At 41.6% G+C, this 24,289-nt stretch overlaps 1 protein-coding gene across 4 annotated transcripts in view; it reads right to left on the bottom strand.

Annotated features, from left to right (window-relative positions):
* Positions 1 to 5,412: 5,412 nt before the first annotated feature.
* Positions 5,413 to 24,289, bottom strand: part of phactr2 (phosphatase and actin regulator 2) — a 58,866-nt gene continuing 39,989 nt past the window's right edge. For 2 of the 4 annotated variants that reach the window (XM_014179907.2, XM_014179906.2), the window contains exons 5-13: positions 18,588 to 18,842; positions 16,826 to 17,369; positions 15,290 to 15,471; positions 14,699 to 14,855; positions 14,394 to 14,449; positions 12,019 to 12,080; positions 8,058 to 8,195; positions 7,311 to 7,387; positions 5,413 to 7,143 (exon numbers count right to left, since the gene is read on the bottom strand). In XM_014179907.2, the coding sequence (XP_014035382.1) occupies positions 7,128 to 7,143; positions 7,311 to 7,387; positions 8,058 to 8,195; positions 12,019 to 12,080; positions 14,394 to 14,449; positions 14,699 to 14,855; positions 15,290 to 15,471; positions 16,826 to 17,369; positions 18,588 to 18,842 (1,487 nt within the window). In that variant the 3' untranslated portion in view covers positions 5,413 to 7,127. The remainder of the gene's footprint in view (positions 7,144 to 7,310; positions 7,388 to 8,057; positions 8,196 to 12,018; positions 12,081 to 14,393; positions 14,450 to 14,698; positions 14,856 to 15,289; positions 15,472 to 16,825; positions 17,370 to 18,587; positions 18,843 to 24,289) is intronic. The other 2 variants (XM_014179908.2, XM_014179909.2) reach the window with 2 other exon arrangements.

Below are 24,289 nucleotides of genomic sequence, written 5' to 3'. Positions count from 1 at the left end.
CTCAGTCAAGCAGTAAAATCGAATTTAAAAAAAGATAAAACTACATGTTATGGAACAGACTGTGAAGAGACATGCACACACACACAGCTTTGCAAACACATGCTAACACCTGCAATCTACACACAAAAAAATGGTTATTTTGCTGTATTATTGATTTTGTATTGTAGATATGTTACGGTAGAGTAGTAATATAGTAGTGTAATAATGTGTTCAAACCACATCTGAACCGTATTGTGCTGGCTCAGATATTTACTTTCATATATTTCTTTAGATACAGTGAGCTCCAAAAGTATTGGGACCATGACACATTTTTGGTTGTTTTGGCTCTGTACTCCAGCACTTTGGATTTGAAAAGATACAATGACTATGAGGTTAAAGTGTAGACTGTCAGCTTTAATGTGAAGGTATTTTCATCCATATTGGGTGAACGAGTTGGGACATTGCTTACATCCTCTCATTTTCCACCCTCCCTCTCAAAAGCCTGGAAGGGATGAGAGCCAAGCCTATGGGTTCGTTGGTTCAACCCCGCAGCGTGCGCACACACACACACACACACTAACTGATTATGGACTGCTGAATGTATATATTTTTTTTTTGCTTTGTTCGCCCTTTTCCATATGTCTATCTCTGATAAGCTACCCAGAAAAGGCCTGAAAATAGCCCATATTAATATATTTAGCCTTAGCAAATGATTGATTTCATGAATCTTATTTCTAACATCAGATAACATTCATATATTAGCAATTTCTTTCATTTGATGATACAGCAGTAGCAATACAAGGTTATAAAATCTGTAGAATAAACGGGAATCTGTATGGGGGAGGTGTTGCTGTATATATTCAGAGCCATATCCCTAATGCTTAGAGAAAATCTTATGTAAAGTGTTATTGAAGTGTTGTGGTTACAGGTTCACCTGGCACATCTAAAGCCTTTTCTTTTGGGGTGTTGCTTTAGGCACCAAGTGATAACAGTCAGTATCTAAATAATATGTGTGAAATGCTTAATAGTGTAAGTGATGTAAACCCAGAGTTCTACTATTTTGGGGACCTGAATATTGACTGGTTTTCATCAACCTGCCTGTAATCAAGTGCCTGTAATCTGGTTCAGGTTAATAATCAACCTAGCAGGGTGTTTACAAACATTACAGGAACAAGATCTTGCACATGTATTGATCACATTTTTACTAATACTGCCGAAAAGCATTGCAAGTTAGAATTATGTAAAGTTAGTTTGGGAGAGGTAGAAAACGTATTTATCGATCAATAATGACGAACCTCCTGGCATTGACAACTTAGATGGAAAGCTACTGTGGATGGTAGCTGACATTATAGCCACTCCTATCTGTCATAATTATCTTTAATCTGAGCCTAGAGGAAAGTCTTTGTCCTCAGGGCTGGAGAGAAGCCAAAGTCATTCCGCTACCCAAGAAGAGGCCTTTACTGGTTCTAAGAGCAGACCTATCAGCTAGCTGCCAGCTCTTAGCAAACTGTTGGATTTTTTTGTTGTTGAACAAATGCAATGCTATTTCTCTGTAAATAAATTAACAGACTTTCAGCATGCTTATGTTCATCAATGACATAAATGACCGATGATTGCTTGAAAGAAATTTATAAGAAGATTTAGGGAGCTGTACTGTTTGATTTCAGTGCAGCCTTTGATATTATTGACAATAACCTGTTGTTGAGAAAATTTGTGTTATGGCTTTTCAACCTCTGCCACATCGTGGATTCAGAGCAACACAAGAAGCACTTTAATCTCACTGTATCTCTCTGTTCTCTAAACTCATTAGGAAGTAATAGAAAACATTCAAATGGATAAATCCCAGGTTCACAAAGAGGAACATCCATCTGGGAGAAAAAAACAGATCGAACACTGCCTTTTGTGAATTATTTATAGATCAAGATGGAATATAAACCTAGGCAGTGTACCAGATGGGGAAAGTCATCCTGCTAGTGAAATCACATTTTCCAGGTGCATGACATCTACAAGACAGACTGAGGGCAGATTGAGCGACCGTGTCATCATTTAGACAGAGCCTTAGCTAGGATGAGCCGCTTCCCTTAACCCGTTCACAGAGGCACTTTCATTACACACATGCTGCCGAAGCCTCTACAGATAGCTGGCAGGCTGGTATGGCAGATGAGCTGTGAAAAATTGGGTTATCAATTTATCCTTTAATGTACTTTGGTGCAGTCTGTGACCAATTAAAGTGACATGCCGTCTGCGAGGAGCACAAAGAGGACATGTGGTTCATTTAGCAACCTTTAAAAAGCATTTACCTGCCACAATACAGTAACTTAAACTTGTATAGTGGTATTTAGTAGGGGAACAATACTTGATTTAGCGTAAAAGCCATTTGCAACCTGTTCAGAGCAGTATATCACAACCCATACAATAGGTTCAGCTATCCTGGTCTGAAATTACATTGCTACCAACAACATCTATTAATACTCAAGTATGATTTGTGTCTATTGATTTTAATTTCTCCTTAAATGATGTATTTTTCCATTTGATTCATTTCACTTCATTGCAGTCGTTCATTTAATTATAAAGGTCAATTGGTAATTGGAAAGCACAAATTATCTTCATGGCAGTCCTGAGGGATTTGTCATACATTGGTGTGTACACTGATTGTCCAAAACATTAGGAGCACCTGCTCTTTCAATGACATAGACTGACCAGGTGAAAGCTATGATCCCTTATTGATGTAACTTGTTAAATCCAATTCAGTCAGTGTAGATGAAGGGGAGGAGACAGGTTAAAGAAGGATTTTTAAGCCTTGAGACAATTGGAACATGGATGTAACACCTGGCTTTATCAACTTCAATTAGAGTGGGCCGCATTGCATTTGTATAACTATTAGTCGACGTATGTGGACTGTATACCAGAAAATCCGGAATACTCCAACCAGAGTTTCTATAAAACCTGAGATTTTTGGGAAAGTTACCAGAATTTTGCAACCCTAGGTCTATGATATATAATTCTAAGTTATAATAGTAGCTACACTGTGTTCCAGATATGATTAGAAGAGCGTTAAATGACCACGAAACACTAAACAACGTCAAGGTCAATGCATAGTCTAGGTCTAGGAGGTCAATTAAAACTTTCTATAGTTGTGAAATAATTCTTACAATACATCAAATTATCAAGCCAGGACACCATTTTAAAAAATATATTTCATTTCACTTGATCTCCACCTGAAGAAATTGTGGACATTTCAGGAGCAGGGGAGTAAACAAGATGTGAGAAAAACACTGTAAATATCATTTAAATCTTCTATTACAGGCCTAGCGCCTCTGATGATAGAAGGCTACGCTGTTTTGAGTTTCAATATTTCAAGGTGAGGGTATACAATGTGGAAGTGGCGCCTCGGACAATAAAGGTTATTAAGTGGTTTTGATCAAAAAAGATTTGATGGGAGAGTTATTAGAAAGAGTTTCACTCTTTCAAGGTGAGGGTGTACAATATGAATGTTGTGTCCCTTACTGGCTAGACTGCTCCATTGATTACAGCGTACTCATCAGTATGACATCATCCCACACAGCGGGGCAACTTTCTATATTTTTTTATTTAACCTTTAATAACTAGGCAACTTGCTGCTTAAAGATGTCAATGACGAATCTGCCAAGTCTGCCACTCCTTTTTCAAAGGACGAGATCCCCCAAATATACTCATCACTAGCCCTGTTTATACCTAGTTCTTACATGCGTCTTTCATCCAGATATTGTGCTGATCCTGTCAGTTTACACTTATAAGATCTGATCACAATAAGTCTTTTAAATTGTCTACACCTGTCTAAATATATGGGCACAATCAGAATGTGGGCAAGATTAGGACAAAGGACACGTTAGCACCAGGTATAAACAGGGCTAGTGACAGATTGATCTACCTTAGCCGCCCCATTATTTTCCTACCTTCAAGCCCTACCCCCTTCTCTTTGTTTCATGTTTCTTCCTGTTGTTAGTCTGGCATTGTTTTAGTTTCTACAATTGTAAAGCGCTATATAAGTCCCACGTATTACTACTATTGGCTCTTCCCAGTGTAGACATGCTGCAAAGGAGGACACAATTTGGAAACAGCCAATAGAAGTAATTTTTGGCAGATTTATAATCGAGCGAGCTTGTTTTGCAAGGCCCGGTCCCTTGGCTGTTGCCCGGGTGGGCGGAGTTAGCACTTCAGATTAACAAACGTTAATAGCCATTTGAATCAGAGACAAATGGAACAGTGTCATGGTGCTGTCTGAGAAACAAGTCTTGCTTTTTTGATCTGTCTTACAATTAGTCCTTATCTGTCGTGTTTTAGTTAGTGACCAACATTTGCCGCCCCCGACTCTACAGCAATTGATTACAACAGCAAACTCTGCCTTTGGTTACATGGTTCGGCGTCCCCTGGCTGTGCAAAACAAGCTCACACACTCCGTTGTTGTTCATGGCTGTAAACAGGAAGTCGCCTCGCTGTGTACCGTATGATGATGTCATGTCATATTGCTGAGCCTGTGAAACCAATGGCCAATATCACAAATATGTGCACAGATGTAAGTAGGAGGTTGGTGGCACGAGAAGGTAACGATGGGAGCGGAATCGGGAATGGTATCAAGTACATCAAACACATGGTTTCTAGGTGTTTGATGCCATTCCATTCCTGCCATTATTATGAGCCGTTCTCCCCTCAGCAGCCTCCACTGACAAGCAATGTCGGTTTGACTGCAACTCCTACATTAACCTACAAACTGAAACCAATAAACCCCCATCCATGTGAGTTGTGTTGATGTAACCCAATGGAAAGTTATACAAATTGACATACTGCATCTGTCTTACTTCTAGTAAAATGTTAAGACATTTAAGAAACTTTTAAACCATCTGTGTGTTTAGCAGGTGTCAAACAAACAGCTTAAAAGTAACCCATTCCACTCCAATAGACATTCACATAAAGTATCTTCCACACACATATTAGCTACATATATTTCCAGCACAGAGATACACTGCTTCAAAATATGACAAAGAATATTACTTGAGACGTGTGGTCTCAAGTGTGCAGTCCTGCCTGTAAGTTTGACCCTTCTAAGAGACTGAACATTTTACTTTTGGCACTTGATGCTGCCTAGGTCCACAGAGGTGCTTTGGACTATCCCTTCTCCACTGGGATCAATGGCCAAGGACCAGATAGAAAGACAACATGCCACTGAGAACGAGCGCACCCCCTCCTGCTCAGCTTTTAATTGACCCACTCAATGGCTTCACAGTTGACTGCACGGTGGGCTCAGGCCAGGCAGACATTACTTTCCACTGCACAGATGATTTTCAACACAAACACACTTCTACAACATTTGGATCCGGGCCACTTTAAAGCCATTGTGCACAATGATCACAGAAGCAGTACGAAAAAAGGTATCTCATAAAAACCAATACACAATGACGGTGAGACATACAGTGTGTATTTTCATACATATACATGACATCCTAATGGATGTCTAAGTCAACATGTGACATCAATTCAGTGGCCATGGGGTCACTTTCAGTCTATGTAGCTAATACTGAAGGGTTATGGCATCTTCCTCCTGAGCATACACCGTTGATGTTTCGCATAAATGGTATCCACAGTTACGTGATCAACAACTGAAAAATAAAGACATTTAGAGGCATATGATGCACATATAGACCTATATGCATGATAAATATGGGAGTGACAATAACTGCATATACATTACTATTATGTACATGACATAATTCAAAGATACAGTACTCACATATGAACAGCACATAGCGCCATCAATCGAGATGGGGGGGGGGGGGGGGTTAAAAAGAAACTACGAAATTTGTCCTGTTCATCACATCAGTGTAAAAATCTATCAGGTAATTGGCAGTAATGTTGTGATCATGCATCAGATATACATTTTCTTACAAAAAAATCTATAGAACGAGAAAGAAATGGACATGAATACTGTGGTTCTCCTCCCATATTCTACACCTGCCCTTAGCAGTCTGAAATGAATATACATTCTGATGGATTGGTACACCTGATCACAGAAATGTCAAAGAAATGCTTTACAAAAGACATTTTATGATCAGGAAAAAAGGGTCTGTAAAATGCTAACATTTACCACATCCTTTCAAACTACACAGACCATCCATTACGAACAGCTCAACCAATCAAAAGCAGACCAATTGTGTCTGAACTTGCTCTAAATTTGGAAACTCACTGGATGACTTGCAGATAGAGGGGAATTTGCATAGTATTGCCTACACCAATCAAAAGGGTCCACTCTTCTCTGTCCCCATAAAGATATGCTCAATAATGGTAACTTACAGTTCCAAAAAGCATGACACATATAGTAATGATACATAATGCTTAGTATCTAGGCACAATTCATGTAGTCCCAGCCACCTTAAGATCAGCATGAACAATCACCCCTTAAAACAAGACCTAAAACACCTTCATTTCCACCATCAAAACCAAATGGCAGTAAAAGTGACCATTCTTTCTTAAACACTCCTTTCCATGCACTTACATTACATTAAGCTTACGACTATGTGTTTAACTTTTTGATTTGTTTATATTTTTCATTGCACTGTTGAGGAAGCTCGCAAGTAAGCATTTAATTGCACCGTTTATGCTGTATTGATTTGATTACCGTTACCCTTGGCTGGACTTGCCTAACCTACAACATCGCCATAGTTGCAAAACCATTTCCCTTCCACAGGGACTTGGTCAAAGCTTGTTAGGGGGCGTTAGGGGAAGCCAACAGGTACAGTATGTGGGTAATTCAATCAGCGCTGTGTTACAAAGTGCAACAGTTTTTTTCTTCATGGTGTGCAAAGACGGTGAATGGGCATGGGCTCGGCCCATTCACATTCTCTGGATGGATATTGGCCTCTCGCTCTCTCTGTATCTTTCCACACAACACTAAAGCTCAGTCTGGTCTGTGTAACCAGGTGTGGCCCAATGTCATTGATCTCTATAGCTGGAGACCGGTTTGCCCCAGGGGACATTGTCCATGTGTCCGTGCCTAGGGGCATCTAGGCTCCCGGCTTCGGTGAAGCCCACAGCGGGACAGAGGGCAGCGGGAAGAAAGAGCCCTCAGGCAGGGCCGGCAGCTGACCAGGACCCCCACTGGAGAAATAGACACCTCAGGGCCGATGGAACCTGCCAAGGCACAGGGAAAACAGATGCTGTTGGTTCAGAACGGCAGTCTACCTATTATAGTACACTGCATACTAGGGCTAAATCAAACAGCAGTTTATTATCTTGTATGACTCATAACATAATGTAGTATAATGGCTGGGGGTCAATAAGGTCGAAGTTGTCATTACCTGGTGAATTGCTTGCTCTCTTCATGAACTTCCATCTCTTTGCTTTTGAACTCATTCAGTTCTTTACGGATAGCAGCCTGAGGGAATATAAACATTCAAGATCAAAGTCTTCATTTACAAAGAAAAAATGTCAGAACATCAATACTTTCAGACAGGTAAACATGTTTCATATAACTGAAGATTAAAGATGCAATATGCAGAAATCGCGCCACCATTTCATGGTGGCTAAAATTAGAATAATTTGCCTAACTTCAGTTTGTGACAAAACAAGAAATGCAGTGTAGAGAATCATTGTACTATCTAAACCACTGTGAGATATATTTTCAATAACCCAAAATATTGTATTTTCAGCTGTTTGAAGCTAGTGTACAAAACTGAAAGTAAAAGGTGCAAAATCAAAAGTTAAGAATGGGAAACATAGAAATAGCGCACATAGAACATCACTTTCAATGAGAATGACATATCTATAACTCACATTTCTATGTGAATTTGGTCAGGTTGCCCAAAAAGTTACATATTGCAGCTTTAAATGATAAATCATTATTATTATTTGTGAATAATGTATTTAGAGTATGGTTCAGTTGCTGGCCAGTATGTGGTATGCATGAGGAATAAAATTCTAACAAAACGGTTTTTAATTACACCTTTTTATAACCTGTCTTATTCCAAGTATTTAATCACATTATGAATGTCATGTATTTTAGGTTCTCTTGCAATAACATTATACAGTAGGAGTCTGGGACCCACTTTGTCAGCTGGAGTGAGCCTGGTCCAGGGTTTGTCTGCACGGCGGTCATAGTCCTTAGCATCTGTGCACTCCACATACTCATTGAAGCGCAGAATCCGCCGAGCCACCAGCTCTGCTACTGTGGGCCTCACACTCAGCTACACACACACACACACACACACACACACACACACACACACACACACACACACACACAAAGTAACCAGTGATTGACAACTGTAAATTGGGACTTGTAGATAAAACATTTGGGGCCCGGGAGAAGATGGATAGAGAGTTGTGGGAAAAGTTGAACTCCTTCCACGGTGCCATTCTCAATATAGCTGAGGTCAAGCCTCGTTGGCCTAACCCTGGCCAATCCCCTTTTCCCTCCCTACCACCACTGGGGGCGAGCAATCTGAGGAATTTCAAGCAGCCTGATGCTACACTTTGAGGCATGCTGCTCACACGGAGTTGGAATGCCCTACAGTTGCTGAATTTTACATTGTCGAAAAACTAAAAAAAAGTCAACTAATTGACAAGGAACAAATGAGTTAGAAATGTGTTTGGAAATTCAGAAATCAAGACATTGTTTGGTAATTCATTATATTGAGTTCAGTCCATATATTCAGTCGACATGAGATTGACATGTGTTTGGTTCCAGTTATTTCAGTTCCAGCTGTGTCCACCAGATGGATCTGTCTACCAAATATACAGTGCATTCGGAAAGTATTCAGACTCATTGACTTTTTCCACATTTTGTTACATTACAGCCTTGTTCTACAACTGATTAAATAATTCCCCCCCCCCAATCTACACACAATACCTTATAATGACAAAGTGAAAACAGGTTTTTAGAAATGTTTGCACATTTATAAAAACGAATAAACAGAAATACCTTACTTACAAAAGTATTCAGACCCTTTGCTCTGCGACTTGAAATTGAGCTCAGGCGCATCCTGTTTCCATTGATCATCCTTGAGATGTGGTAAATTCATTTGATTGAACATGATTTGGAAAGGCACACACCTGTCAGCAGTTAAAGTTGGAAGTTTACATACACTTAGGTTGGAGTCATTAAAACTCGTTTTTCAACCACTCCACAAATTTCTTGTTAACAAACTATAGTTTTGACAAGTCGGTTAGGACACAAGTAATTTTTCCAACAATTGTTTACAGAAAGATTATTTCACTTATAATTCACTGTTTCACAATTCCAGTGGGTCAGAAGTTTACATCCACTAAGTTAACTGTGCCTTCAAACAGCTTGGAAAATTCCATAAAATTATGTCATGGCTTTAGAAGCTTCTGATAGGCTAACTGACATCATTTGAGTCAATTGGAGGTGTACCTGTGGATGTATTTCAAGGCTTACCTTCAAACCCAGTGCCTCTTTGCTTGACATCATGGGAAAATCAAAAGAAATCAGCCAAGACTTAAGAAAAAAAAACTGTAGACCTCCACAAGTCTGGTTCATCCTTGGGAGCAATTTCCAAAACGCCTGAAGGTACCACATTCATCTGTACAAACAATAGTACGCTACTACAAACACCATGGGACCACGCAGTCGTCATACAGCTCAGGAAGGAGACGCGTTCTGTCTCCTAGAGATGAACGTACTTTAGTGCGAAAAGTGCAAATCAATCCCAGAACAACAGCAAAGGATCTTGTGAAGATGCTGGAGGAAACCGATACAAAAGTATCTATATCCACAGTGAAAGAGTCCTATATCGACATAACCTGAAAGGCCGCTCAGCAAGGAAGAAGCCACTGCTCCAAAACCGACATAAAAAAGCCAGACTACGGTTTGCAACTGCACATGGGGTCAAAGATGGTACTTTTTGGAGAAATGTCCTCTGGTCTGTTGAAACAAAAATATAACTATTTGGCCATAATGACCATTGTTATGTTTGGAGAAAAAAGGGGGAGGCTTGCAAGCTGAAGAACACCATCCCAACCGTGAAGCACAGGGGTGGCAGCATCATGTTGTCGGGGTGCTTTGCTGCAGGAGGGACTGGTGCATTTCACAAAATAGATGGCATCATGAGGCAGGAAAATTACATGGATATATTGAAGCAACATCAAGACATCAGTCAGGAAGTTAAAGCTTGATTGCAAATGGGTCTTCCAAATGGACAATGACCACAAGCATACTTCCAAAGTTGTGGCAAAATGGCATAAGGACAACAAAGCCAAGGTATTGCAGTGGCCATCACAAAGCCCTGACCTCAATCCCATAGAAGATTTGTGGGCAGAACTGAAAAAGCGTGTGCGAGCAAGGAGGCCTACAAACCTGACTCAGTTACACCAGCTCTGTCAGGAGGAATGGGCCAAAATTCACTCAACTTATTGTGGGAAGCTTGTGGAAGCATACCCGAAAAGTTTGACCCAAGTTAAACAATTTAAAGGCAATGCTACTAAATACTAATTGAGTGCATGTAAACTTCTGACCCACTGGGAATGTGACGAAAGAAATATAAAGCTGAAATAAATCCTTCTCTCTACTATTATTCTGACATTTCACATTCCTGAAATAAAAGTGGTGATCCTAACTGACCTAAAACAGGGAATTTTTACTAGGATTAAATGTCAGGAATTGTGAAAAAACTGAGTTTAAACGTATTTGACTAAGGTATATGTAAACTTCAACTGTATATAAAAAGGTCCCACAGTTGACAGTTCATGTCAGAGCAAAAACCAAGCCATGAGGTCGAAGGAATTGTCCGTAGAGCTCTGAGACAGGATTGTGTCGAGGCACAGATCTGGGGAAGGGTACCAAAACAATTGGGTCCCCAAGAACACAGTGGTGTCCATAATTCTTAAATGGAAGAAGTTTCCCACCACCAAGACTCTTCCTAGAGCTGGCCGCCCGGCCAAACTGAGCAATCGGGGGAGAAGGGCCTTGGTCAGGGAGTTGACCAAGAACCCAATGGTCACTCTGACATGGCTCCAGAGTTCCTCTGCGAAGATTAGAGAATCTTCCAGAAGGACAACCATCTCTGCAGCACTCCACCAATTAGGCCTTTATGGTAGTGTGGCCAGACGGAAGCCACTCCTCAGTAAAAAGTGTATGACTGCCCGCTTGGAGTTTGCCAAAAGTCACCTAAAGACTCTCAGACCATGAGAAACAAGATTCTCTGGTTTGATGAAACCAAGATTGAACTCTTTGGCCTGAATGCCAAAGAGTTCTACGGTCATTGTCATCTACGGTGAAGCATGGTGGTGGCAGCATCATGATGTGGGGATGTTTTTCAGCGGCAGAGACGGGAAGACTAGTCAGGATAGATGGAAAGATTAACGGAGCAAAGTACAGAGAGACTCTTGATGAAAACCTGCTCCAGAGCGCTCAGGACCTCAGACATGGGCCAAGGTTCACCTTCCAACAGGACAGCGACCCTAAGCACATAGCCAAGACAACGCAGGAGTGGCTTCGGGACAAGTCTCTGAATGTCCTTGAGTGGCTCAGCAAGAGCCCGAACATCTCTGGAGAGACCTGAAAATAGCTGTGCAGCGACACTCCCCATCCAACCTGACCGAGCTTGAGAGGATCTGCAGTGAAGAATGGGAGAAACTCCCCAAATTCAGGTTGTGCCAAGCGTCATACCCATGAAGACTCAAGGCTGTAATCGCTGCCAAAGGTGCTTCAAAAAAGTACTGAGTAAAGGGTCTGAATACTTTTGTAAATGTGACATTTCATTATTATTATTATTTTATTTATTTATTAATGTGCAAAAATGTAAAACGTTGTTGTCTTTGTCATTATGGGGTATTGTGTGTAGATTGATGAGGAGCAAAAAAAACAATTGAATCCATTTTAGAATAAGGCTGTAACGTAACAAAATGTGGAAAAAAATCAAGGGGCCTGAATACTTTCCGAATGCCCTGTATCAACACGAGTCATTATATGAATTATATGTCTAATGAGATGCAGACATTCAGCAAGCCTAGTATTGGTGTGCCTAAATAAAGTATAAATGACAGTACCTTTCGGGAGAGTCTCCTTTTAATCTCTTGTATGGCTTCATGTTTATCAGCTTCATTCGTCTCTGCAGTGAAATTAAAAAGAAGTTGTAAGTAGGCTAAGGTGGTACTTCACTGACCAATATAGTGATTGTCAATTAAGCAATGTGGTTAATGGAAAGTCTGGAAATGATACAGTGCTTATCCTTCCCATTGATTTTGGAACGTGCCATATGGCTGCATCTACAAAACAGATGGCCTGGAACATGGACTTATCTCAACATTAGTCTGCTTTTGAGGTCTGAAAACATCTGACAAACTTTAATTTGGAGTCGTACTTTCTTAACCATACATAGTCAACTCTTTAAACCAGAGCAGTGTAGACCTGTGTTATATTCTTCAACAGGTAGTTGTTGAGTGTGTGACAGATGTGCATAGAGTCCCTGGGAGGCGTGCAACCTTTGCCATCTGCTTTCAATAAGGCAACAGGCAGTTAACTGCCCTCTCCCTCTCAGCCTCATGTATTATGATTCTACCACAAAGATCTCATAAATAATCTTGCTGGGGTGTTTACTGCATTACAACAACAAAATGGCCCCTTCTTTCACTGCTTCCTGTTTAATAGACAGGAAATCTCCACGTGAGCATTGACTGTATTACAGGAACATGTTTTAAGCCTGTTGATCAAATGGTAGTCCTTAGATTTGCCTGTAAAGTGTGTCCCGATGCACTTTAGATTAAGTTTGATTTGCTTAGAACAAAGTTAGCTTCTAGGCGATAGAGAGAATGACCAGGTAAACATAAATAACACATTCCTATTGACTTTTATCCTGACCTTCTCTGACCCAAAAATGTAAAACATTGTCTGGCACGATAAGAGCTCAAGATGTTATCCTCTTAAAAATGTTAATGTTCACTGGTCATGCTCAATCTGGCGTAATGTGTTTCACAAAATTGATTTCCTAACCAATAAACTGGGCAAGTAGATGAGCCATCAGTCGATAACTGGCCTCCCCCCACATCAATGCACCATTAGACCTTGATGCACAGCTGTCCAGGCCAGGAGAACAACTTCACCTTTGTCTTGGATTCCAGCGGGACTAATTTATTCACATACACCGTCTCCTTATGAAAACGTAACTAGTCTAGCATCAACCTTTGACTGAATGGGATAAAGTCATCAGCTTTTTAGGTCATGTGGAACTGAACTATCTACACTGAACAAAAATAAACGCAACATATAAAGTGTTGGTCTCTGCCAAGATAATCCATCCCCCTGACAGGTGTGGCATATCAAGAATCTGATTAAACAGCATGATCATGACACCGGTGCACCTTGTGCTGGGGACAATAAAAGGCCACTCTAAAATATGCATCTTTGTCACACTACACAATGCCACAGATGTCTCAAGTTGAGGGAGTGTGCAATTTGCATGCAGGAATGTCCACCAGAGCTGTTGCCAGATAATTGAATGTTCATTTCTCTACCATAAGCTGCCTCCAACGTTGTTTTAGAGAACCGCAGACCACGTGTATGGCGTCTTGTGGGCGAGTGGTTTTCTAATGTCAATGTTGTGAAAAAAGTGGCCCATGGTGGCGGTGGGGTTATGGTATGGGTAGGCATAAACTACAGACAACAAACACAATTACATTTTAAATCGATGGAAATTTGAATGCACAGAGATACCGTGACGAGATCCTGGAGGTCCATTGTCGTGCCATTCATCCGCCACCATCACCTCATGTTTCAGCATTATAATCCACAGCCCCATGTCGCAAGGATCTGTACACAATTCTTGAAAGCTGAAAATGTCCCAGTTCTTCCATGGCCTGCATACTCACCAGACATGTCACCCATTGAGCATGTTTGGGATGCTCTGGATCGACGTGTACGACAGCGTGTTCCAGTTCCTGCCAATATCCAGAAACTTCGCACAGCCATTGAAGAGGAGTGGGACAACATTCCACAGGCCACAATCAACAGCCTGATCAACTATGCGAAGGAGATGTTTCGCCCTGCATGAGGCAAATTATGGTCACACCAGATACTGACTAGTTTTCTGATCCACGCCCCTATCTGTTTTTTTAAAGGTATCGGTGACCAACAGATGTATACCTGTATTCCAAGTCATGTGAAATCCATAGATTAGGGCCTAATTTTTTACATTTAAATTGACTGATTTTCTTATATGAACTGTAACTCAAATAACAATTTAAAAGATTTGACTGTTGCGTTTATATTTTTGTTCAGTATATAATCTGAAAAACACACATGACCAAAGCCAGAAGACAAACAGACCTTGTGTGGAGGAAATGTCTTGTACAGTACTAAGGGGTTGTCTGACTGGGGCCAATGTGGTGCTGTCTGTCTGTGGTGGCATCTGTCTGTCGTCACTCACGTTTCAGAATGTTCCTCTGCTCCAGTTCCTCAGTGCTGGGCCTCTGACTAAGTCGTCTGTGAGGGACAGAGGGAGAATGAAACGAGACAATACCTCAGTGATTTGGGAACAGGGGTGAGTTCCCCAAAAGCTTTGTAGCACTAAGATCATCTTAAGTCCCTTAGATGAAAGAGGATTTTAGTGCTACCAAGTTTTCGGAAATCTCACACCAGAACAGTTATTTCAGATGAAATACGATCTTAAATACACACAATGCATGTGTAGGCGTGTGTGTGTCTATATGACTCCATGGGTGTACTCTGTACCTCACTAGCTTGGAGTGAATCTGTTGCCGGAGTTCCTGCCTCTCGGTCTCAGAGGTGCGAGGCAGGATGTTCTTCTCCTCCAGCTCTCGCTTGCTGGGCCGGTTGCCCAGTTTGATGGCCAGGGTGTCCCTGCGGCGAATCTTACTGGCTAGGGAGCCTACAAAACCAATAATAATCCTGAAAATCTAGCTAGCCCCTTCCCCCAGCCTACGCCATGCAGGCTGCCCCTAGAGAGTCTTAAAATGGGCTGAGTCAGAGGACAAGAGTACGGCATTATAGGAATGTGTGCTGTGCAGTAAATATAAAATATAAGTCAAGAAGTACATATAAAACCACCAATAAAGAGTGTGGAAACACAATAAGTGAGATTGTTATCAAGGTTGTTTTCATTGTTTCTAGTCCTTCTTTCTAGTCTTTGTTTGTAGTCCTTTTTTGTTGTTCTTGTTTCTAGTCCTTGTTTCTGGTGCACGAGTGGCTACGGACTAATTTGTTGCAAAGGCTGGACAGACAGATATTTAACACATGCGGACTGACTAAAAAGGCTAGAGTACAATGAGCTTTAAGCTTCTATATCTGCGACGGATTCCTTACTTGTGGTATACTCGTCCTCCTCATCCTCGTCTTCGTCTCGGTAGAGGATGGGCCCATCTGAGTCGGAGTCGCTGACTGTGGACTGGTAGTCAGACTCCGTAGTGCTGTCTGGGATGACCGTAACCTCTGGGCTCTCCAGGTTAACACTGTGGAGCTTCTTCTCTCCAATCCCATTGGTAGGCCTGGAGTCACATCATCAAAACCCTGATAAACCATTCTTACCGGTTTGATTTATCTTGTCTTCTGATTTATTTATCATGTCCATTGTTTTCCTTGTTGCAAAATGGAAAATGTCGATATACAAACTCTAATGAAGGGTATATAGACCAAAAATGCTGGTGAAAACAGGCCTTTTCTTTCCCAACAGTCTTTTCCTCATGAATCTGGTATCATGCAAGTCATGTGAACTATCATCTTTCCAAATGGTTTAAGGCCTATAACACAGACAGAGCTCTGTGACTTACTGTCCCAATTCAAGTTATACCAGTTCAGCTCAGGGCTATGAAGGCCATTTATGACATCTATGCTGACTCAGACGTGTGTGTGTGAGAGAGAGACAACCATTTGCCACACCACCAAATGTTTAAATAGAGGGCTGAAATAGGTTACTCCCTATTACACAGCAGCCATTATGAATTATGACAACATTGAATCCAGGTAGCGGTAAATGGTAAACTAGGCTGCTGATGCTGCTAAAATATTTACATCATTTTCTGGGCTTTGAACTCAAGCTGTGGTGCCGTTCATCATCAGAACAGTACTTCGGCAATGAGGAGCCATCTAAGAATACAGCACATAGTAAAATGTGAAGGTTGAAAACTAAGAACAACAGCTTTTAGAATGCATACTGTGAGTGGTAGTGACTATAAAGGTAGAGTATTGTACATTTATAGACTTTGACCTTTGTGTTGTCCTACTGTTGAACACATGACCAAGTGCAATACCAGTGGGAAATAATCCAGTAAAGCAAAACCTATCAGAATTATGTTCCCACACAGGATAGCTTTTCACACTGCTATGCCATCTTCTGCAGTACTGTGTGACTCCCAATGCTGACCATCTCAAGCTGCAAAACACTGAGAATGACGAACAACATTGCCGCCACAGTTGAAACTTTTCAAATCAATTTACACTACACGTGCAGTAAGAATTACACCATGTATTCAATGGAGTTTTCTAAAGCACACTGTTCTATTTTGGGAATCATGACTGTGGTAAAGAGCTTTCCCACCAATGCCACCAGATTTCATTCTAAAGTTTCATGACAGCAATTATGATGTAAGACCACATTTTATTTTCTTCAGTTTGGAGGAGACTTTTAATTCCAACCTGGGTCAAATATATAACTCAACTATTTTCAAATAGTTGATTTAATTGGCCTGGTTCAATGAAACAGTCCCAAAAGTGCAGAATTCAAGCTATATCAAGTGTACCTCACACATCTTAAATACTTGAAAGTGTGTTTGACCCAGGTCTTCCCATAGGGTTTTTCTGCATTAGAAGCCTATAGATCTGTGTTGCAGTATCGATACGTACCACTGACGTTTCTCTAACTCATGGTCTGCGTCCCCCGACTGTTGCCCACGGTCACCACCTTCATCTTCCCCAGTCCCCAGGGCTTCCTCCATGGAGCTCTCGCTATGAGACTCGGTGAAGAAAGTGTCCTCAGTGGCGTTGTTGACCAGAGGGGCCTTCTCCCCAGGGTCCTGAGGACTGGCTCCTGAGGCATTGTCTTTATCCATTCCAGTCAGAGAGGAGTCATCCTGAGCAGCAGGCCTGCCCTCTGGGCCAGAAGAGGGCTCCTCCTTGCACCCCTGGTTCCCATGCCCATCCCCAGTGCCCGGGACCCGCCTCTCTCCAGAAAGGCTGTCTGTCTCTGGGGAGGCCTTGGGAGCTCCAGAGAAGCTGGAAGGGTCAGTTACTAGTTGGAGGACGCGCTTGTTTGTCTTATCTGTCCCAGTTGGGTTGGCAGGCCTGTCCTTGGAGGTCTTTGTGGTACGCGGTGTGGACGATGAGGAGGATGAGGACTGGGCCGTGCTCTTGGATGTGCCTCCAGTTTTCTTAGGATGAGAGGATTTGGCTGAGAGGAGAGGAAACTTCATTAGATCTATGTTAAACACAATGGCAAAAACGGTCTGATGTCCTGTTGCATATTATGCGCTTTTGTTAGTGCATTCATGTCAAATGACCTGCCCAGGCACTAAAAACGAACATGAGCCTTTTGTCTAAGTCTGACACATTAACAGTCAATGATGCATTGTCCCTGACAAAAAACATATATTACTTCTATAGAATGTTGGTGGTCATGTGACAGAATAAGAAGAGTAAAATAATTATTATTATTTAGTTGGTGCTTATATTTGTCCTATTTCACACATGTACAAGTGTGTATTATAAGCATTCCTTTTTTTGCATATCCCAACTCTCCCTGAGACACCTTCATAGAGTGGGGTCATGGCCAGGGTCTGAGAGTCAAATATTATTAGTGGCTGTGAAAGAGGTCGTAATGTGGATAAGCCATTTGGCAGATCTACAAAAGCTATTCAAAACCAAATAAACTACTGACACTCAACAAGAGAACAATGTGCACTCAAAATTATTATAGGCAGAGGATAACAATGGATATTAAACAGAAACAGAAATATCAACAGCCCAAAATCTGGCATTTCTTCTAAGAAACTCATAAAATACCAAGTTAGGCATGCCCATTACAATCAACACAATTGTCCCTGGGTAGTGCAGTTTACTCCAGTGGGGTCAAACAAGTCACATGCATGGACGCTGGCGCCCACACACACACACACACACACACACACACACACACACACGTCATGGCCACATCGCCCTGGGAAACCAAACGATCCATGAACCAGATAATCATGCACCAAAGACAAAAAAAGCAAGGGTTTTCAGAAACCCTCGGAGGCAGGCAGGCAGGCAGGCAGGCAGGCAGGCAGGCAGGCAGGCAGGCAGGCAGGCAGGCAGGCAGGCAGGCAGGCAGAGGAACAAAGATGGGACACACAGTGTATCTTATTGTAGTGCTATGCTGTCTGAAAATGGAGAAGTCTCGGCAAGCAACTCTCTGTACACACTCTCCTCACTTCCTGTTTCACAACAAGAACAATTCAACTACTGTAAATCCCTAGCTTTCTAGTATGGACACTACCATTCAATCCTGAAGGGGAACAAGGAGGGATGGACAGATAGGCGGTGGGAGGCCTTTCACATGCGAAGACGGGTGCATTCTCCATGCCAACAGGGTTCTCTCTCCCAACCAACCAGTGCCACTGATACTCACCGTTCCCAATGTAATTGTTTCGAGGGTTTTGTTTGGGCGGCAGAGCGGAAGCTTGCTTGCCTGTGCTTTTGGGAAGCTTTTTAACACCAGCGGTCCCGTCCCTGCGCCCTGCTGTAGCCCCACCAGCTGATTTGGGAGGAGCGGTGGTGGGATGTTTTTTAGCCTCCCGCGTTCTGGCCTGGTTTCCTTTTGGAGTAGCTTTGATTTCATTCCTCACTAAGGGAGGTAGAGGAGGGGGGAGCAGAGCAACCTCTCCTGTAATTTACCAAACCCAGATGGAGGGAGTCAGGGAGAGACAAACACAAGGGTGGGACCATGTAGAAAAATCTGTCTAGCTAATTCTCGTAAAAGTCGGGAACGTAAAGTGGCTCCATCATGTGCATATCTAAGGTAGGAAGCGAAGTCTAACAGACATGACCTCCAACCTAATGTGTATTATAGTGATGGGAGAATAATTTTTTTAAATTGATACAGTTACATATCGGGATATTATCTTAGATGATATATCGTATTGTTTTGATAATATCGCAATATTATGTATGCACTAGTTGGCTGTACCGGCACCAAAACTCCAGTATCTTGTTCTCCATCTTAGCACTCTTTTTCATCACTTTTATTTCCATGACTGATCAAAACTCGTTGTGCCCTGTATGATACAATGTATGTATGTAGTTTTATTTATTTTATTTCACCTTTATTTAACCAGGTAGGCTAGATGAGAACAAGTTCTAATTTACAACTGCGACCTGGCCAAGATAAAGCAAAGCAGTGCGACACAAACAGAGTTACACATGGAATAAACACAATATACAGTCGAAAAAAAGTCCACATACAGTGTGCAAATGAGGTAGAATACCGGAGGTAAGGCAATAAATTGGCCATAGTAGCAAAATAATAACAATATAGCAATTAAACACTGGAGTGATAGATGTGCAGAAGATGAGTGTACAAGTAGAGATACTGGGGTGCAAAGGAGCAAAAATAAATGAAATAGATAACAGTATGGGGATGAAGTAGTTGGATGGGCTATTTACAGATAGGCTATGTACAGGTGCAGTGATCTGTGAACTGCTCTGACAGCTGGTGCTTAAAGCTAGTGAGGGAGATATGAGTCTCCAGCTTCAGTGATTTTTGCAGTTCGTTCCAGTCATTGGCAGCAGAGAACTGGAAGGAATGGCGGCCAAAGGAGGAATTGGCTTTGGGGGTGACCAGTGAAATATACCTGCTGGAGCGCGTGCTACAGGTGGGTGGTGCTATGGTAACCAGTGAGCTGAGATAAGGCGGGGCTTTACATTTACATTACATTACCTAGCAGAGACTTATAGATGACCTGGAGCCAGTGGGTTTGGAAACTAATATGAAGCGAGGGCCAGCCAACGAGAGCATACAGTTTGCAGTGGTGGGTAGTATATGGGGCTTTGGTGACAAAACAGATGGCACTGTGATAGACTGCATTCAATTTGCTGAGTAGTGTTGGAGGCTATTTTGTAAATGACAACGCCGAAGTCAAGGATCGGTAGGATAGTCAGTTTTACAAGGATATGTTTGGCAGCATGAGTGAAGGATGCTTTGTTGCAAAATAGGAAACCGATTCTAGATTTAATTTTGGAATGGAGATGCTTAATATGAGTCTGGAAGGAGAGTTTACAGTCTAACCAGACACCTAGGTATTATTTGTAGTTGTCCACATATTCTAAGTCAGAACCGTCCAGAATAGTGATGCTGGGCGGGCGGGCAGCGATCGGTTGAAGAGCATGCATTTAGTTTTACCTGCATTTAAGAGCAGTTGGAGGCCACGGAAGGAGAGTTATGGCAATGAAGCTCGTCTGGAGGTTAGTTAACAGTGTCCAAAGAAGGGCCAGAAGTATATAGAATGGTGTCGTCTGCGTAGAGGTGGATCAGAGAGGTGGAACAGAGCATCCCAGAGTCGCCTCTTCACTGTTGATGTTGAGACTGGTGTTTTGTGGGTACTATTTAATGAAGCTGCCAGCTGAGAACTTGTGAGGTGTCTGTTTCTCAAACTAGACACTACTGTACTTGACCTCTTGCTCAGTTGTGCACAGGGGCCTCACACTCCTCTTTCTATTCTGGTTAGAGACAGTTTGCGCTGTTCTGTGAAGGGAGTAGTACACAGCGTTGTACGAGATCTTCAGTTTCTTGGCAATTTCTCGCATGAAATAGCCTTCATTTCTCAGAACAAGAATAGATTGACGAGTTTCAGAAGAAAGATCTTTGTTTCTGGACATTTTGAACCTGTAATCGAACCCACAAATGGTGATGCTGCAGATACTCAACTAGTCTAAAGAAGGCCAGTTATATTGCTTCTTTAAATCAGAACAGTTTTCAGCTGTGCTATCATAATTGCAAAAGTGGTATCTAATGATCATTTAACCTTTTAAAATGATAAACTTGGATTAGCTAAAACAAAGCGCCATTGGAACACAGGAGTGACGGTTGCTGATAATGGGCCTCTGTACGCCTATATACAGTTGAAGTCGGAAGATAACATACACCTTAGCCAAATACATTTGAACTCAGTTTTTCATAATTCCTGACATTTAATCCTAGTAAAAATGCCCTGTCTTAGGTCAGTTAGGATCACCACTTTATTTTAGGAATGTGACATGTCAGAATAATAGTAGAGAGAATGATTTATTTCAGCGTTAATTTCTTGTCGTCACATTTCCAGTGGGTCAGAAGTTTACATACACTCAATTAGTATTTGGCAGCATTGCCTTTAAATTGTTTAACTTGGGTCAAACGTTTTGGGTAGCCTTCCACAAGCTTCCCACAATAAGTTGGGTGAATTTTGGCCCATTCCTCCTGACAGAGCTGGTGTAACTGAGTCAGGTTTGTAGGCCTCCTTGCTCGCACACACTTTTTCAGTTCTTCCCACAAATGTTCTATAGGATTGAGGTCAGGGCTTTGAGATGGCCACTCCAATACCATGACTTTGTTGTCCTTAAGCCATTTTGCCACAACTTTGGAAGTATGCTTGGGAACATTGTCCATTTGGAAGACCCATTTGCGACCAAGCTTTAACTTCCTTACTGATGTCTTGAAATGTTGCTTCAATATAGCCACATAATTTTCCCCCCTCATGATGCCATTATTTTGTGAAGTGCACCAGTCCCTCCGGCAGCAAAGCACCCCCACAAAATTATGCTGTCACCCCCGTGCCTTACAGTTGGGATGGTGTTCTTCGGCTTGCAAGCATCCCCCTTTTTCCTCCAAACATAATAATGGTCACTACGGCCAAACAGTTCTATTTTTGTTTCATTAGAACAGAGGACATTTCTCCAAAAAGTACAATCTTTGTCCCCATGTGCAGTTGCAAACCGTAGTCTGGCTGTATTGTGGCGGTTTTGGAACAGTAGCTTCTTCCTTGCTGAGCGGCCTTTCAGGTTATGTCGATATAGGACTCGTTTCACTGTGGATATAGATACTTTTGTACCTGTTTCCTCCAGAATCTTCACAAGGTCCTTTGCTGTTGTTCTGGGATTGATTTGCACTTTTCACACCAAAGTATGTTCATCTCTAGGAGACAGAACGCGTCTCCTTCCTGAGCGGTATGACGGCTGCGTGGTCCCATGGTGTTTATACTTGCGTACTATTGTTTGTAGAGATGAACGTGGTACCTTCAGGCGTTTGGAAATTGCTCCCAAGGATGAACCAGACTTGTGGGGGTCAACAGTTTTTTTGCTGAGGTCTTGGCTGATTTACTTTGATTTTCCCATGATGTCAAGCAAAGAGGCACTGAGTTTGAAGGTAGGCCTTGAAATACATCCACAGGTACACCTCCAATTGACTCAAATGATGTCAATTAGCCTATCAGAAGCTTCTAAAGCCATGACATCATTTTCTGGAATTTTCCAAGCTGTTTACAGGCACAATCAACTTAGTGGATGTAAACTTCTGACCCACTGGAATTGTGATACAGTGAATTATAAGTGAAATAATCTGTCTGTAAACAATTGTTTGAAAAATTACTTATCTCATGCACAAAGTAGATGTCCTAACTGACTTGCCAAAACTATAGTTTGTTAACAAGGAATTTGTGGAGTGGTTGAAAAACGAGTTTTAATGACTCCAACCTAAGTGTATGTAAACTTCCAACTTCAACTGTATATATAAAATATATACAGTACCAGTCAAAAGTTTGGACACTCCTACTCATTCCAGGGTTTTTCTTTATATTTTCTACATTGTAGAATAATAGTGAAGACATCAAAAGTATGAAATAACACATATGGAATCATGTAGTTACCAAAAAAGTTAAGTAAAACATTTTTTTTTTTTTTTAAAGATAAAACAAATCAAAATATATTTTCTTCAAAGTAGCCACCCTTTGCCTTGACAACAGCTTTGCACACTCTTGGCATTCACTCAACCAGCTTCATGAAGTAGTCACCCAGAACCTGGAATGCCTTTCAATTAACAGGTGTGCCTTCTTAAATGTTATTTTATGGAATTTCTTCCCTTCTTAATGCGTTTCAGCCAATCAGTTGTGTTGTGACATGGTAAAGGTGGTATACAGAAGATAGCCCTATTTGGTAAAAGACCAAGTCAATATTATGGCAAGAACAGCTCAAATAAGCAAAGAGAAATGACAGTCCATCGTTACTTTAAGACATGAAGGTCAGTCAATCTGGAAAATGTCAATAACTTTTAATGTTTCTTCAAGTGCAGTCGCAAAAAACCATCAACTGCTATGATGAAACTGGCTCTCATGAGGACCACCACAGGAAAGGAAGACCCAGAGTTACCTCTGCAGCAGAGGATAAGTTCATTAGAGTTACCAGCCCAGAAATTGCAGCTCAAATAAATGCTTCACAGAGTTCAAGTAACAGACACATCTCAACATCAACTGTTCAGAGGAGACTGTGTGAATCAGGCCTTCATGGTCGAATTGCTGCAAAGTAACTACTACTAAAGGACACCAATAAGAAGAAGAGATTTGCTTGGGCCAAGAAACATGAACATTAGACCGGTATAAATCTGTCCTTTGGTCTTATGAATCCGAATTTGAGATTTTTGGTACCAACCGCCGTGTCTGTGAGACGCAGAGTAGGTGAACGGATGATTTTCGTACGTGTGGTTCCCACCGTGAAGCATGGAGGAGGTGTTATGATGGTGCTTTGCTGGTGACACAGTCAGTGATTTATTTAGAATTCAAGGCACACTTATCCAGCATGGCTACTACAGCATTCTGCAGCGATACACCATCCCATCTGGTTTGAGCTTTGTGGGACTATCATTTGTTTTTCGACAGGACAATGACCCAACACACCTCCAGGCTGTATAAGGGCTATTTGACCAAGAAGGAGAGTGATGGAGTGCTGCATCAGATGACCTGGCCTCCACAATCACCCGACCTCAACCCAATTGAGATGGTTTGGGATGAGTTGGACCACAGAGTGAAGGAAAAACAACCAACAAGTGCTCAGCATATGTGGGAACTCCTTCAAGACTGTTGGGAAAGAATTTCAGTTTAAGCTGGTTAAGAGAATGCCAAGAGTGTGCAAATCTGTCATCAAGGCAAAGGGTGGCTACTTTGAAGAATCTCAAATATAATATATCTTTTGATTTGTTTAAACCTTTTTTGGTTACTACATGATTCCATGTGTTTTATTTCATAGTTTTTATGTCTTCACTATTATTCTACACTGTAGAAAATAGTAAAAATAAAGGAAAACCCTTGA

This window comes from Salmo salar, chromosome ssa28 (genome assembly GCF_905237065.1).
Source record: "Salmo salar chromosome ssa28, Ssal_v3.1, whole genome shotgun sequence".
Classification (NCBI taxonomy): Eukaryota; Metazoa; Chordata; class Actinopteri; order Salmoniformes; family Salmonidae; genus Salmo; species Salmo salar.
This window is presented reverse-complemented; position numbering and strand designations above follow the sequence as displayed.